The sequence below is a fragment of the Taudactylus pleione genome, unplaced genomic scaffold (genome assembly GCF_031769625.1).
Source record: "Taudactylus pleione unplaced genomic scaffold, aTauple2 ptg001529l, whole genome shotgun sequence".
In the NCBI taxonomy this organism is placed as follows: Eukaryota; Metazoa; Chordata; class Amphibia; order Anura; family Myobatrachidae; genus Taudactylus; species Taudactylus pleione.
In genome coordinates, this window is record NW_028285926.1 from 14,826 (window position 1) to 32,179 (window position 17,354).

The following is a 17,354-nucleotide window of genomic DNA, read 5'->3' on the forward strand; positions in this document are numbered from 1 at the left end:
CTGAAGCTTATCTTCATGAAGGCCTACCACCGGTCCCTCCTTCTCTGAAGGCTCATTCCACTAGGTTTGTGGGTCCTTCGTGGGCAGCTCGACGTGGTGCCTCGGCAGTTCAGATCTGCAAGGCTGCTACGTGGTCTTCTGTCCATACCTTCGTGAGGTATTACAGGTTTGACACCTTCGCCTCTCAGGATGCTTCCTTCGGGCGGCGGATTCTCCTTTCTGCACAGGAGCGTCCCCACCCTTAAAGGATACTGCTTTGGGACATCCCCAAGGTATCCTGTGGATACCCTATGGACCCTGAAGTAGAAAATGAGATATGGTAAGAACTTACCCTTGTTATCTCTATTTCTACGAAGTCCATAGGGTTCCACAGGACTCCCGCCCCGTCGCACCTGTGCTGCAGATGGGCTTTGCTCTGGTCACCGGTTTTCCGTCTCCCTCTGGTGAGAATGTGATTCTTGTATGTGTCCAGATCTTTGTTCTCTCTCTTCCTTTCCTCCTATGGCTTGGTAACTGAGGTGCCTTGGCCCGGGGGCGGGGTATAGGAGGGGGACCTAGTGCATCCTGGGAGGCTGAAAGCTTAACTCTTTGGTGCCCGATGCCTGACGTCACACCTATACCCCAAGGTATCCTGTGGAACCCTATGGACTTCGTAGAAATAGAGATAACAAGGGTAAGTTCTTACCATATCTCATATTATCTTGGTGGCTACAGACCTCCTCGTTTAACCAAGGGCAGCCCCTTTTTGGATCCCGGACTGGGTAATCCTAACAGACGCAAGTCTCCAGAGCTGGGGCGCAGTGACCGTTACGCACTCCTTTTAGGACCGTTGATCATCGGTGGAATCAATCCTGCCAATCAACATATTGGAACTTCGAGCGGTCTACAGGGCCCTCAACCTGGCCCAGCACATACTTCATGTAAAACCTGTGCAGGTTCAGTCTGACAATGCCACATCAGTGGCTTACATCAACCATCAAGGAGGTATTCTAAGTCGGGCAGCAATGACAGGTGTCCTGCATTCTGACATGGGCCGAGGGTCACATCCCGGCCAATTCAGCAGTATTCATTCCGGGAGTTCTCAATTGGGAAGCAGACTTCCTCAGCCGTCACGACGTGCATCCCGGGGAATGGTCGCTTCACCAAGAGGTGTTTCAACTCCTAGTAGATAGATGGGGTCTCCCAAAGGTGGATCTCATGGCCTCCCGACACAATCACAAACTGCCTGTGTACAGGTCCAGAACAAGAGATGCCGAGGCAACCTTTTGTAGACGCATTGTCAGTGAGGTGGACCTTCCAGTTTGCGTACCTCTTCCCTCCAGTCTCTCTCCTTCCTCTAGTTCTTCAAAAGTTCAATGAAGACTGAGGCACTGTCCTGCATGTCTCTGCAATGTCAGTGTGGTTCCAACGTAGAATTGCTCTGCTCCCGGATATCCACACCTTCCTAAAGGGTGCCCTGGATTCAACCTCCCTTTGTCCTCCCCAGTGGCTCGTTGGGTTTTGGCAGTAGTTCAGGTCCTCCATTTGAACCACTAGATTCTGTGGACTCTCTTCCTTCTGGCTATTGCATCTGCCAGGAGGGTATCAGAATTTGAAGCTCTCTCCTGTCGTTCTCCCTTTCTGATTTTCACCAGGACAGAGCTGTGCTTCGCACTCGCCCTGAGTTCCTTCCTAAAGTTGTTTCTAGTTTCCATATTAATCAGGAGATTATAGTGCCGACCTTTCAATCACCAGACCTCTCGGCAGGTGAGGCCTCCTTGGACGTGGTCCGCATCCTCAGAATTTGTCGACCGTGGCAGTTCCCTTCGGAAATCAGACTCCTTGTTTGTACTCCTATGGATTTCACGTGAAGGGATGGCCAGCCAACAAACAAAGGCTAGATGGCTTTGTATGACTATTTCAAAAGTTTTTACTTGTAGGCAGACCTGCATGTTCCAACTTCTGTTAATGCTCATTCTACTTGGTCTGTGGGTCACTCGTGGGCAGCTCACCGTGGTGCCTTGGCTGTTCAGGTGTGTTCAGGCAGCCACGTGGTCTTCTGTCCAGACCTTTCTAAGGTTCTATTCCTTTGGGCGCCGGATTCTCCTCAGTGCAGGAGCGTCCCCACCCTTATAAGCACTGCTTTGGGACATCCCCAAGGTCTCCCTGTGGAGCCTATGGACCCTGAAGAAGAAAATTAGTTATGGTAAGAACTTACCTTTTTGTTAAATTTTTCTTTGCAGTCCACAGGGCACCCGCCCTGACGCACTTGGCTTCATTTGGGCTATGTTGCTGGCCACTGGTTTTCCGTCTCCTTCTTTGTGCGTATGTGATTCTTGAGTGTACCAGTCTTCCTTCTCTCTTATCCTCCTCCGGCCTTTGGCTTGTTACGAACCTAAGGTGGCTCGGGGGCGGGGTATAGGGAGAGTGGACCCAGTGCGTCCTGGCAGCTGAAAGCTTTAACTGCATGGTGCCTGGATTCAGTTCCATCACCTACACCCCAAGGTCTCCCTGTGGAACCTATGGACTTCGAAGAAAGCGAGTTAACAAAGGTAAGTTCTTACCATAACTCTCATTGTCTCCCTCTGCTGCACATCTGCAGTCTACATGTTATTTCCATACTGCACACACTTTCAATTTTATCACGCTAGTGGGAATTAGGGAAAGTATTATTTCTGATAAGGGATTTGAAAAGACTGCACTTAATGAGGATCCTCTCAGAGGTAAGAGATCCTCTTTACAATGCAACAAGGAATTATCCATGACTTTAAAGAGAAATGAGGGCGCACATGGTGGGAATGTTGCCTACAGCATAGTTTCCATTCTTTTTTATCGGCTGCTAACATCATTGATATTTACAGGATTCTACTCTTGAAAAGAGGAGGAAACGTTCTCGACGAGTAAGCTTTGATGAGACCATAAGGTAATGTAAAGTTGTGTTTTTGTTTTTTTAAAGCTTCTTGAATATTTTGCATATGCCGTTGAATGTATCTGTAGGCCAGCAACTACTTTGGGGCTTCGCCACCTCACATGTATTGTCAATATTTAAACCTGGGCACATTTCTCCAAAATGTGATTTTTATGCATTTGCTTTTTCTTATGTGGTGTAGGTTTTTTTGGGGACTTTAGGCAGAGAAAATGCTTGATGATCATATCATCTGTGTTGTTGTGCATATTTCTGGATGTGGGCCAATCCAGAGATGAGGTCACTACAGTATGTTGTAAATGTAGACTTTATAAACTGGATGTAGTTGGCATCCCGGCATGTGGGATGGAGACTGTCTGTCTGAATACCGGTGCCGAAATCCCGGCAGTACCCTGGCATCTCGAAGGCAAGTATCGGGATGTTAGGGTTGGGTAGCGAGGTTAGGGATAGGCACTAGAGGGAGGGTTATGATTAGGGTGTGGGGAGGTTAAGTTTAGTCACTAGTGGGGTGGTTATGTTTAGGCACCGGTGAGGGGGTGTTGGGTTTAGGGTGCGGGGAGAGGGAGGTTAGGCTTGGGCACTAGGGGGCAGGTTAGGGTTAGGCACCGGGGAGGTAGGGGTTAGGGGGAGACATACCGTTCTTATGGGTGTCTGGATTCTGGCAATTGGGATGCCGCTGTTGGTATTTTGACCTGCGGAATCCCAACAGCCGGGATTTCATATCCATTCTTTATAAACTGTTCATTTTAGGGGAAAAGTGAAAATCAAATTATTTAACATAAAATAACTTCTGAAGCCAGAGAAGTAGTTTGTTTTTGTATTCTAGTTGGTGACTTTCCTGTATAAAATTGTTTTAGACTTGTGTATTTTCTCTAGGGACATTTGGAGATACGCAATTCTTAGCAATGAGAAATCCATGCTTATTTAAATATTCTGTCCTCAACAGAGTTTTCACCCAAGAGCCACCAGCAACTGCAGCGGCTGATGCTAAGAATGCCGGTAAGCATTGCACTTGGTGTCGAGTGGAATACTCAAATGTTTCTTTGGCATATTGTGGAACGGGTGAACTGTGGTATACCTTTTGAATCTATACAAGGAGCACATTCTAGCAATTCTTCAGGTCTTGTATACCTTCTGTGGTCTGTTATAAAGGAATGCTGTTTAACTGGCTAAATGGCTCCTGGAGCTCTGATGGAATTATCTCCATCTGTGCTCTTAGTCTATTTAACTGCATAGTTCACCAATTGAAAATATAAATGTAGGAAGGGAATGTGCAACGCAGCATACCTAGTTTCCAATTGTCATGGCATGTTGCTCTAAAATCCCTGGAGAGCCACAAGTTGTTTACTATTTGTGTTGTGTGTTTTTCTACCGAATGATGTGTACTGCATTATACATCTTGGTGGATAAAATTTTAAGGGGGGGTATCCAATTAGCAGCGCTACTAATTGATTGCGGTGGGGTTATTCTATTAACCCTGAGGTGCCGTCCGACTTTGGCACTTATAGTGAATATATTTCGGCACCTGATTTGTCCCAAAAAAAAAAAAAATCCATAAGTGCTGTTTTTTCACCACCTAAATGGCGAAAACACATAGGCCCACAAGCTTATTGTATTCGGGAGACCTATCCTATTATTTAGAACAAAATAGGATAGGGTGAAAAACACATCGCCGAAAAGGGGATAATCGTAGAAAAATCCCAGTGTTTTGCAGATGGCAGCTATCCATTAGCGCCTGAACAATGTTGTGGCTAATTGGATACCCCCCTTAGTCTCTATAATACTTAGTCTTATAGCATGGCTACACAGGTCAGTGACTCTTGTTCTCCCTATTATCTAAAATACATTACTAATATTATCCTCTTACATATTTATTATGGATGTTCATTTTTTGTGCAACATAGTTCTTTCACATGCTACACATGGGCACTAGCTCAGCATGGGCAAAAAGTGTGCAGCTGTCTAACATTAGGTGTGTGTGTGTGTGTGTGTGTGTTAAAGAGTCAGTTTCTACTTCAGGGTCTATAGGGGGTCCACAGGGTTGACCTTGGGGGTATATCTGGATCCACGGGCACCACGCAGCTAAAGCTCTAGCTGCTCCCAGGATGCACCCGGGTCCATCCTCCCCTATACCCCGCCCCCGAGCCACAGGCACCTCAGTTTGAGTTTGTGCCCCCCCAAAGCTTTTTAATTTTTTCTAAGAGCCTTTCATTTTTTTATTTTTACTGGCCTCTTCAGAGTGGCAGCGAAGGGCTGTCTGTGCAGACACCCACGCTGCCGCTCTTACTCCCCGCTGGCGCCGCGACGCCAGAGTCGTACTAGCCGGACTCTGGGGACCTCCCTGGACTGCTGCCGGGGAGAAGGTAAGCCGCGAGTCGCTGATTAGCGGCGGCTCTCGGGTTTTACTATAATACAGTCCTTTGCCCCCGGTTCTAGGGGACAGACCGGGGGCTGCTAGCAGTGGCGGCGGGCTCCCTCTCCGCGGAGGTATACCCCGTGAGACCACTAGACCACCAGGGATTTAACGCGGGAAGCCGGCAGCCCTGGGGTTAATAGCTAGCCAGGGGAGGAAGCCTTCCCTGTTTAGCGGCTCCTCCCCTCAGCTCAGCGCACCTTTCAGCATGTAGTCTGGCTGAGCTGCAGATTACTCGGCCACTCATCCTCTGAGGTCTCTGGGGGCCCTTTTCTCTGTGGCAGCGCAGATCTCTCAGGGAGCATGCGGATCGGTCCCCCTGTGTACCTCTCCCCCCGATCAAGGACAGTGTACACAGCGCTATAGCCCTCCCAGACACTGAATCTGGGAGGTTGATTGTGGTGGAAAAGGTGCAGTGAGTATAATTTCTCTGCATGGTATGTGACTCTTGCGAGTGCTGCCTGTCTGTGCTTATTTCTACTTACTGTCAGCTTATACCTATCCCTTTACTTCTCCTACAAGCCCTACAGGTGTGTGGGGGAGGGGCGTTTCTACAGACCTCACCTATATAAATCACGTATTTGTGAGGTCTGTCACATACAGTTGTGTGCTACACAGTACCATATTGTGGGCTGTTCAGCACACTTGTGAGTGCGCTTGATTCGACTCTGTTGCCAGATATATTTATTTCTGTAATATATTTTGTCATGTCGGACAAGGAGATTAAGCACTCCGTGGCTCCGGTGTTGGTCTCCTGCGGACGCTGTTCTGCAGGAGTGGATAGGGAGGATTTGTCACAGGATGGCCTGTGTAAACGGTGCCAGGTGGTTCTTGGCCCCTCAAAACCTCCTATGACGCAGGAACCACCATGGGCGATGTTTTCTCAGGTGCTGGTGTCTATTGCGGACCGACTGCGGTTCCTGCTAGGACGTTGCCTCACCCGGCCGTCACCCATTCCCCGGGTGTCCCGCAATTATTGCGAACCCCCCCCCCCCCCCCTCCTGGGTCTCAGGCTGTTGATCCCTTATGCAGGGTTGCCTATGTATCTACAGGCTTCCCCTGTGACGCAGCAGTCTGTGGTGCCCTTCCAGGCCCCTATGGCGGCTCCTCCACCCTGGGTGGATGTGCTCTCCAGTTCCGTACAAAATTTGGCGGCCGTGTCTTCAGCTTTTCAGTCTGTTGCAGACTGACATGCCTTCTAGGGCGTCAAAACGCACATTAATGGCGCAGGCGGCTCATGTATCGGACTCGGAGGGGTCCTCAGATGATGGGGAGGTTCCTGATGTCACTGACTCGGACACATCGGTACAGGAAATGGATACCAAGTCGTCCATTAATGTGCGAGCACTGGTTAGGGCGGTGCGAGCCATTCTCCTAATAGAGGATGAGGCACCAGCTCCTAAGTCAAGTCGAAGTATCCTAGTCTTAAAAAAAACTAAGGTGGCTTCTGCGGTGTTTCCCCTGTCTGATCAGTTGACGGATCATATGGCGGTGGCTTGGCAGGCGCCCAGTAAGATTTCTACCTCAGAAGCGGTTGGCTTCTAATTACCCCTTTCCTGAGGCACATTGTAAAAAAAGTGGGAAACTCCACCGGCGGTGGATTCTCACGTCACCCGTTTAACTCGGAGCGCTACTTTGCCATTACCGTCTATATCCTCACTGAAGGATCCCACGGACCGGAAAGTTGAGACTTGCTTAAAGTCCATTTACTCCCTCTCAGGGGCAGTGGCCATGGACGGTCGGGCCATCTCCTGGGTGGCCAAGGCCATTGAGGGATGGGCCAACGCATTGGAGGATACCTTTCCGGACGACGTTCCGGATGTCCAGAGGGCGTTGTTGGGACAGATGAGGGATGCTGTTTCCTACATTGGTGAAGCTTCTTTGGATGCTAGTCTGCTGACTTCTCGAGTACCGGCTGCAGCAGTGTCTGCCCACCGATCCTTATGGCTTAGGTCCTGGCGAGCGGACTCCGATTCAAAGAAGGGCCTGGAGGCCTTACCTTTCAATGGGGAATTACTATTTGGTCCGGACTTCCACAAAATAGTGGATACCCTGGCTAAATCCAAGTCAGCTTTTCTCCCTTCAGCGGCAACGCCTGCCAAGGTCCGGAGCTCGGCTTTTCGTTCCTTTCGGGTTCAGGGTAAGGCAAAAGGTCAGTCCTTCCCGAGACAGTCGGCGGCTAAGTCCGCCCCTAAACCCAAGAAGCAAGCCTTGAGTACTCGGCGCCCTTCTTCCAAGCAGGAAGATAAACCGGCGGCCTGATGGGGCAGGCCTCCCTCTGGGGGACCTCAGAGTGGGAGCCCGACTTCTCCAATTCGCCCAGTGTTGGCACCATACCACCACGGATGCCTGGGTTCGAGAAGTAGTCTCTCAGGGGTATGCCCTGTCTTTTCGGGTCCGGCCGCCCCGCCAGTTTTTTTGCAAGAGTCGTTCTCTGGACAAGACCAAAGCTTCCCAAATGCAGGTAGCTGTACAATCCTTGCTACAAGCAGGGGTCATTGTTCCCGTTCCGCAGTCTCAACGCGGGACGGTACTTTTCTACTCTTTCTGGTACAGAAGCCCAATGGTTCTCATCGCCCTATCCTGAATTTGAAGTCTCTGAACAAATACCTCAGGGTTCCCAGGTTCAGGATGGAAACGTTACGTTCCATCATTCTGGCGATGGAACCCGGGGACTACATGGTCTCCCTGGATATCCAGGACGCCTATCTTCATGTGCCCATAGCACCGGCACACCAGAGGTATCTGAGGTTTGCTATCCTGCAGCATCGCTACCAGTTTCGGGCGTTGCCTTTTGGCCTTTCCATGGCTCCAAGGGTGTTCACCAAGGTGATGGCAATTATGGCCGCCCACTTTCGGGACCAGGGCATACGGCTGCTGCCGTATCTGGACGATCTTCTTTTGCTGGAGAGCTCCCCGGAGGTGGTACTTCGACATCTCCACCTGACCATTGCTTGTCTTCAGGCACACGGGTGGTTGATAAATTGGAAGAAGTCATCTCTGATCCCATCACAACAGATGGTTCATTTGGGAGCCCTTCTGGATTCACGTCAGCAAAGGATTTTCCTGACTCCGGAAAAGGTGTCTTCCCTACAACTTCGGATACACAGTTGCCTGAGCAGGGCCAGGGTGTCGGTACACTCGGCCATGAGAGTCCTAGGGTCCATGGTGTCGGCGTTCGACATGGTGGAATTTGCCCAGTTCCATTCCAGGAGTGGAACGGGTTACCTCACCGGATCTGATCCCAGACACTGGTCTTGTCTTCGGATGTGCGCCACTCTCTAGCTTGGTGGCTTCAGCCAGCTCATCTCATCGAGGGTCGCCCCTTTTGGATCCCGGACTGGGTTCTGCTCACAACAGATGCCAGTCTCCGGGGTTGGGGGGCAGTGACCGGCTCGTTGTCTCTTCAGGGCCTTGGTCTGCGGAGGAAGCAGTTCTTCCCATAAACGTGCTGGAGCTGCGGGCCGTGTACAGAGCTCTGCTGTCGTCAGGCACCGCTCTTCACGGAAGGGCAGTGCAAGTGCAATCCGACAACGCCACCACGGTGGCGTACATCAATCACCAGGGAGGAACTCGCAGCCGAGCTGCGATGTCAGAGGTGTCTCAGATCCTGGATTGGGTGGAGCACCACCTTCCAGCGATCTCGGCAGTCTTCATCCCGGGAGTCCTCAATTGGGAGGCAGACTTCCTCAGCCGTCACGACGTGCATCCCGGGGAATGGTCGCTCCACCCTGAGGTGTTTCAACTTCTCGTGAACAGATGGGGACTGCCGGAGTTGGACCTGATGGCCTCTCGTCACAATTACAAGTTACCCGTATACTGCTCAAGGACAAGGGACGCAGGCGCAAGCCTGGTGGATGCGCTGTCGGTGAAATGGACATTTCACCTAGCGTACCTGTTCCCTCCGATCTCCCTGCTACCTCGGGTACTCAGAAAAATCAAACAGGACGGGGGCACGTTTCTGCTGGTGGCTCCAGCGTGGCCCAGACGTCCTTGGTACTCCGATCTCAGGAGCTTGTCCGTAGATGCTGTCCTTCTGCCTCAGCGTCGGGACCTGCTTTCTCTGGGGCCCTGCCTTTACCCGGATCTGGGTCGGCTGTCTTTGACGGTGTGGCTCTTGAGACAGCTGTCTGAATGTCCCGGGGTTTTTCTACCTCTGTCATCGGTACCATGCTGAGGGTGCGTAAGCCTGCCTCTGCACGGATTTACCACAGGGTGTGGCACACTTACTTTTAGTGGTGTGAGTCCAGAAACTTTGATCCTCAGGTGTTCAGGGTTTCTAGGATTTTGGCATTTCTACAGTCTCAGGTCTTGACCTGGGCTTACGTCTTGCTTCCCTGAAGGTTCACGTGTCGGCTCTGTCTGTATGGTTCCAACGACTGATCGCTACCCTGCCTGATGATCACACTTTTTTTTCCAAGGTGTTCTTAGAATTCAACCTCCCTTTGTGCCTCCTGTGGCTCCATGGGACTTGGCGGTGGTTCTTCGGGTCCTGCAGGGACCTCCCTTTGAACCTCTTGAGTCGGTTAATCTCAAGTGGTTAACACTTAAGACTGTTTCTCCTGGCAATTACTTCTGCCAGGAGGGTATCCGAGTTGGGGGCACTTTCCTGTAGTCCCCCCTTCTTAATTTTTCACCAGGACAGAGCAGTACTTCGCACTCGTCCTGAGTTTTTGCCTAAAGTTGTTTCTAAGTTCCACATCAATCAGGAACTTGTGGTGCCAGCTTTTCAGTCTCCTGATCTTACAGCTGGTGAGGCTTTTTTGGACGTTGTCCGTGCTCTAAGAATTTGTTGATCGGACTGCTTAAGTTAGAAGGTCCGGTTCGTTGTTTGTCCTCTTTGGTTTTCATAAGAGGGGTTGGCCTGCCAACAAACAAACCTTAGCCCGTTGGCTTTGTTCTATTATTAGGGAGGCTTATGTACAGGAAGGTTTACCTGTTCCAGCCTCTGTTAAGGCTCATTCCACTCGGTCTGTGGGTCCTTCTTGGGCTGCTAGATGTGGTGCCTCCGCTGTTCAGCTGTGCAAGGCGGCCACTTGGTCTTCCATTCAGACGTTCTTGAGATTTTATGCATTTGACACCTTTGCCTCTCAGGATGCATCCTTTTGGGCGCAGGATTCTCCTTTCTGCACAGGAGCGTCCCCGCCCTTAGTAGAACTGCTTTGGGACATCCCCAAGGTCAACCCTTTGGACCCCCTATGGACCCTGAAGTAGAAAACAAGAGATATGGTAAGAACTTACCTTTGTTATCTCTGTTTCTACAAAGTCCATAGGGTCCATAGGGCGCCCGCCCTGACGCACCTGGCTTCGAATGGGCTGTGTTGCTGGTCACAGGTTTTCCGTCTCCCATTTCTGAGAGTATGGTTTTCTTGTATGTTCCAGTCTTCCTTCTCTGTTTAGTCTCCTCCTCCGGCCTGGGCTGCTTACCAACTGAGGTGCCTGTGGCTCGGGAGCGGGGTATAGGGGAGGATGGACCCGGGTACTGATCCGGGGATGCTGGTAAGCATCTGGGGGTCACGGCTAGCGGTGACCCCAGATGTTTCGGACCATGGCCGGATTCTAGGGGAGCAGGTAAGCAGCGGGGGTCCTGCGGTGGGTCCCTGCTGAGCACATGGTCCATAGTCCCCTGACAGGGGGCTCCCTGGGGACTGGCTGCAGCGTGGAGCCAGGTAACTAACCTGCGCTTCCACTATCCCCCTGGGACAGCCTGCCGCAGCTGAGCGGCAAGCGCTGGCGCGTCCCAGGGGTTAATTGCATGCCAGAGGAGCGCGACTTCCCTGTACACAGCCGGTGCCTCCCCTGCTGCACACAGCCCTCTCGGCGCAGCCGATTGGTCCTGTGGCAGCGCTCCTCCCCCAGGCCGGCCTCCTCTCTGCTCCTTGGTGGCCATCTTTGTATGGTGAACGCTGCTGGAGCTGCTGATCAGTGGCATCGCGGTCTGGGTCCCCCGGCATACCTCTCCTCCATTGACTACAGGTCTGTGTATGCAGTGCTGTGTCCTACCACTCTGTCTGTGTAGTTGAAGAACAGCGCTAATAGTGCAGGGATTGATTTCTTCTGCATTGTATGCGACTTCTGCTAGCGTCTGCTGCCTGTACTTTCACTTTCTACTGTCAGCCATTTTACTGTCCCTGCTCTTCCTCTGCGAAAGCCCTTGCGGTGCGGTGATTGCAGGGTGGTTCTCCCACTATACTAACGAGTATCATTGAGAGGGGTCACATACTTGCATCATGTCTGAGTACACATAAGCTGTAGAGGAAATTCACTCTAAGTGCAATGTACCAATAGCGGAGGGGGAGGCTAACGCGGAGGGGCAGTCGGCAGTGTTATTTATTGGCAGTGCCAATTGCTGTCACTGCTCCGGTACAGGAACCTCCCTGGGCTTGTTTCGCTAAGGTGCTTACAACCCTAGTGGGCCAGTTAGCTCCGCCACCTGCGTTTTCCCAGAAGGGATTGTCCCAGCAGTCAGTGGTGTCGTCACCCATGCAGGGGTTCCCGAGACAACTGATGGTACCCCACAGTCTCCCTATTTCCCCTCCCCAGGTTTCACAGGAGCCTGCGTGGGTTAATTCTCTGACATCTTCAGTACAGCATTTGTCGGATGTTTTACAAGGGGAGTCTGTGCTGCGGCCACGTAATTCCTTATGAGGATGACGACGTGACGTCCGATGATGGGGAGATTCTGGATCTATCTGACCAAGAACCTCTCTGTACTATAGAGTCGGACGCTAAGTCCAAGGTTTATATTCCTGGCCTTATTCGGGCAGTCTGCACGGCTTTAGTTAATGAGGCTGACGATCCTCGGGTGTCAAAGTCCAAATATGCCTTTTTAAGGATATTAAGGGTGATGCCACAGTGTTTCCTCTTTCGGGTCAGTTAGTAGACCATTTAGAGGAGGCGTGGAAACACCCTGGTAAACTGTATCGGCCTCAGAGGCGCTTAGCCGTGGCTTATCCGTTTGCGGACAATTATTTTTCTAAGTGGGAATCCCCTCCACAAGTGGATTCTCATGTGATACGCCTAGTCCGAAGTGCCACCTTGCCCATGCCCTCCATGTCCTCCTTGAAGGATGCTACGGACCGCAAGGTGGAGATCTGCCTAAAGTCCATTTATTCCCTTGTGGGGGGCGGCATCCAGACCGGCTATGGCCGTATGTTGGGTAGCCAGAGCTATGGAGCGCTGGGCTGATAGTTTGGAGGTGTCTTTGGATGCCGACTGTTCGGCTGAACAGGCCGAGTTGGTAGGCAATCTCCGGGCTTCGGCCACTTACATCAATGAAGTGGCCTTGGATATCAGTATCCTCACATCTAGGATTTCTTCGGCAGCTGTTGCTGCTCGTCGCACCTTATGGTTGCGATCTTGGAAGGCGGACGCTGATTCCTTAAAGGGCTTAGGAGCTTTGCCTTTTAATTGAGAAGTCCTATTTGGTCCGGATCTGGACAAAATTGTAGCCACGCTGGCGGCAGCCAAATCTGCATGTCTCCCGTCTGCTGCGGTCCCTTCCAGTTCTGGCACGTCGTCCTTTCGGCCTTACAGGGCCCAGGGTAGGCCTAAAGCACAGTCTTCTCCCCGACAGGCTGGACCCAAGAGATCGGCCAAGCCCAGGAAACAGGCCTGGAGTACCAGACGTCCGGCCCCTAAGTCAGATGACAAACCTGCGGCCTGACGATCCGGGCCTCCCTTTGGGGGATCCCAAAGTGGGAGGCCGCCTGCTGCAGTTCGCCCAGTGTTGGTCGATAACCACGACAGACAATTGGGTTCATGAGGTGGTTTCTCACGTGTATGCCCTCTCCTTTTGGCACAGGCCCCCATCCCGGTTCTTCACCACAGGCCTTCCCTTAGACTGGAACAAAGCCTTGGAACTGCGGAAGGTTTTGCACACTATGCTCCAGGCTGGAGTTAAATGCCTGTTCCATTCTCCCAGAGGGGCCAGGGTTTCTATTCCAATCTATTTTTGGTGCAGAAACCCAATGGGTCATACCGTCCGATACTCAACCTCAAGGCCCTCAACAAGTCCTTGCGGGTGCCGCTGTTTCGGATGGAGACCCTACGGTCCATCATTCTAGCGCTGGAACCTGGGGATGGTGTCATTGGACATACAGGATGCTTACCTGCATGTCCCTATTCTTTTGTGCCATCAGCAGTTCCTCAGGTTTGCAATCCGCAACGATCACTTTCAGTTCTGGACGTTACCTTTTGGCCTGGTGACAGTACCACGAGTATTCACCAAGGTCATGGCGGCTTACCTGCGGCTGCAGGGAGTCCGCATGTTGCCGTATCTGGACGACCTTCTGTTGGTGGCAGGATCTCCAGAGCTCCTTCTAGGCCATTTGGACCTGACGATTGCAGTACTGCAACGTCACGGGTGGTTGATAAACAGGCAAAAGTCCACCCTGATCCCGTCTCAGAGGACACCTCGGAGCCTTGTTGGACTCCAGACAGCAGCGGATCTTTGTGACGGGGGAAAAGATCTCTGCCTTGCAGTTGAGGGTGCGCTGTTGTCTACAGAGTCGCCGAGTGTCTGTGCACTCGGCGATGAGGTTGCTGGGCTCCATGGTGTCAGTATTCGACATGGTGGAATATGCCCAGTTTCACTCCAGACCTCTGCAGCAATTGATCCTGTCCAAATGGACTGGACTGCCTCAGAGTCTAAAGTCCCAGACGATGGTGCTCACTCCGAAAGTTCGCCTTCTCTAGCCTGGTGGTTGCAGACGACCCACCTCAACCAGGGTCGCCCATTTTGGGTGGCGAACACAGTCCTGTTAACTGACGCCAGTCTTCGGGGCTGGGGAGCTGTCACGGGTCCACACTTGTTCCAGGGCAGGTGGACTCAGGCAGAAAAGGAGCTTCCAATAAACATCTTGGAACTCTGCGCGGTTTTCAATGCTCTCCAGCAGGCTCATCGGGTTCTCCAAGGTCACCCCGTGCAGGTCCAGTCGGACAACGCCACCACCGTGGCCTACATATATCGACAAGGAGGAACCTGAAGTCAGGCGGCACTCGTAGAGGTGTCCCGCATCCTGGTCTGGGCGGAGCGCAATCTCCCGGCTAGATCAGCAGTGTTCATCCCGGGAGTCCTCAACTGGGAAGCGGATTTCCTCAGTCGCCAGGACATACATCCGGGAGAATGGTCTCTGCACCAGTACGTCTTTCAACTTCTGGTGGACAGGTGGGATCTTCCAGAGATAGACCTCATGGCGTCACGGCACAACAACAAGTTGCCGGTGTACGGGTCTCGAACAAGAGACGAAAAGGCGTCTCTGGTGGATGCTCTGTCCGTCAAGTGGACGTTCCAGTTTGCCTATCTCTTTCCTCCGTTTTCCCTTCTTCCGCGGGTAATCTGGAAATTCAAACAGGAAGGGGGTACACTCCTGTTGATAGCGCCAGAGTGGCCCAGGCGGCACTGGTTCTCAGACCTCCAGACTCTGTCCGTGGACATTCCTCTGCGGTTGCCGCTGCGACCGGACCTGCTATCACAGGGTCCTTGTCTTCACCCGGACCTGGCTCGGCTGTCTTTGACGGCGTGGCTGTTGAGACGGCCATGTTAAGGTCCAGGGGGTTTTCCAGCTCTGTAGTGCAAACCATGCTAAGAGCTCGGAAGCCATCCTCTGCAAGTATATACCATCGTGTGTGGCATACGTTCTTCCAGTGGTGTCGACCGAGAGGTTATGCCCCTTGGGAGTTCCGTCTGTCTATAGTGTTGGCTTTCCTACAGGCGGGGCTAGACCATGGGCTTCGCCTTGCTTCTCTGAAGGTGCAGGTGTCTGCCATATCAGTCTGGTTCCATCGTAAGATTGATGCGCTCCCTGATGTGCGCACCTTTATGCAAGGTGTTCTTCGCATTCAGCCACCTTTTGTTCCACCGGTGGCGCCTTGGGATTTAGCTGTAGTCCTGAGAGCTCTCCAGGGACCGCCGTTTGAACCACTGGGCTCAGTGGACCTTAAATGGCTGACCGCTAAAACAATATTCCTTCTGGCCATTGCTTTGGCCAGACGTGTTTCTGACTTAGGGGCTCTCTCCTGTAAGACCCCCTTTTCTGATTTTTCATAGGAACAGGGCGGTGCTGCGCACTCGTCCTGGATTCCTTCCCAAAGTTGTTTCAAGTTTCCACATCAACGAGGAAATCGTTGTGCTGGCTTTTAACTCACCTGATCTTTCAGTGGGTGAGGCCACTTTGGACGTTGTGCAGGCCTTAAGGATTTGTTGACCCGACTTCTTCGTTTAGGAAGTCGGACGCCTTGTTTGTCCTCTATGGCTTCTGTGAAAAGGGTTGGCCTGCTTCAAAGCAAACTTTGGCAGGTTGGATTCGTATGGCAATTTCAGAAGCTTATTTTCATGAAGGCCTTCCTGTTCCATCCTCTGTTAGGGCTCATTCCACTAGATCTGTGGGTCCTTCGTGGGCAGCTCGACGTGGTGCCTATGTATTCCAGATCTGCAAGGCTGCCACGTGGTCCTCTGTCCATACCTTTGTGAGGTATTACGCTTTTTGACACCTTTGCCTCTCAGGATGCTTCCTTCGGGCGGCGGATTCTCCTTTCAGCACAGGAGCGTCCCCACCCTTAAAGGATACTGCTTTGGGACATCCCCAAGGTATCCTGTGGATACCCTATGGACCCTGATGTAGAAAATGAGATATGGTAAGAACTTGCCCTTGTTATCTCTATTTCTACGAAGTCCATAGGGTTCCACAGGACTCCCGCCCTGTCGCACCTGTGCTGCAGATGGGCTTTACTCTGGTCACCGTTTTTTTTTTCCGTCTCCCTCTGGTGAGAATGTGATTCTTGTGTGTCCAGATCTTTTTTCACTCTCTTCCTTCTCCTCCTCCGGCCTATGGCTTGGTACGTAACTGAGGTGCCTTGGCTCGGGGCCGGGGTATAGGAGGGGGACCCTGGTGCCTCCTGGGAGGCTGAAAACTTAACTCTATGGTGCCCGATGCCTGACGTCATCACCTATACCCCCAAGGTATCCTTTGGAACCCTATGGACTTCGTAGAAATGGAGATAACAAAGGTAAGTGCTTACCATATCTCATATTATTTTTATTTTTTTAAGGTTAAATATGTAGCCTTTATTTGTGTTCTTTAACAGATCCTGACACAAGTGATGCATGCAATAATGAGTAAGTATGATTAGATAAACAACTGGCTAATGTGCTTTGCTTCATGACTTCTAAAATATATGTTGGAAAATTAAAAGATCTATAATAAGCCATCAATTAATTTAGTGACAATATAAGGTGCCAGGCCTATTTTCCTCCTTTTTTTTTTTTCTATTCTTTTTAAAGATTGATGGAACATTTTAATTTATCATTAAGGGAAAATAATTGAACCATATTGTGGAAATAGCTACCCAAATTAATAAAAAAAAATACAAATTGCCAGATTTCTTTCCACATCTGTGGCAGGCATAATTGTTTACCATATTGGTGAAATCACCTGCATTATATCCTTTTGTATAGGCTCTCTCCTTTGCATGCACAGATCATTGTTGAAGATGTGCTAAAACTGAGCACAACAGCGCTATAAGCAAATACTGAGCATCAGAAGTAGATCAGTACACTGAATACCAAATTTAAGCCTTGGGGCATGAAGTTTTTTGAAGCGTGCAGCACAAAAATGAACAATTTTAATATTCTGACTAACTTCTGAATTGGGGTATATTTACTAAGAATTGAGTTTTAATCATTTTCGTGTTTTTTTTTTTTTTTTTTTTTTTTTTTTGGTGCGATTTTGCAAATCGGGGATTTACGAAGGGCAAATACAAAACTCACCAAATCGAGACAATGCACCATTGGATCAAACCTCTGTCCATTAACATTGACACGCATACAAAACACAGATTTATTAAGAATTGTGTTTGCTAAATCACATCTCAAATTTAAAAAGCAATAATGACCAAATCCATAGCGTATTTGGGTGTGTAAAGTTTGTATTTGTCTAGCCTTAATCATGATGCTAATAAAAGGAGACAAATGCAGTTGCATCACTTTCTGTGATTTAAACATAGCAGCAAAGGCTATTTTGCTGTGTTTCGGCA

General features: G+C 50.7%; 1 protein-coding gene across 1 annotated transcript in view; it reads left to right on the forward strand.

The window, feature by feature from the left end:
* Nucleotides 1-2,684: 2,684 nt before the first annotated feature.
* The window catches only part of LOC148442423 (outer kinetochore KNL1 complex subunit KNL1-like), a 119,106-nt gene continuing 104,436 nt past the window's right edge, over nt 2,685-17,354 (forward strand). Inside the window, 4 exon segments of the mRNA XM_088463960.1 lie at nt 2,685-2,702; nt 2,841-2,902; nt 3,852-3,904; nt 16,407-16,437. Of these exon segments, the coding sequence (XP_088320086.1) occupies nt 2,685-2,702; nt 2,841-2,902; nt 3,852-3,904; nt 16,407-16,437 (164 nt within the window).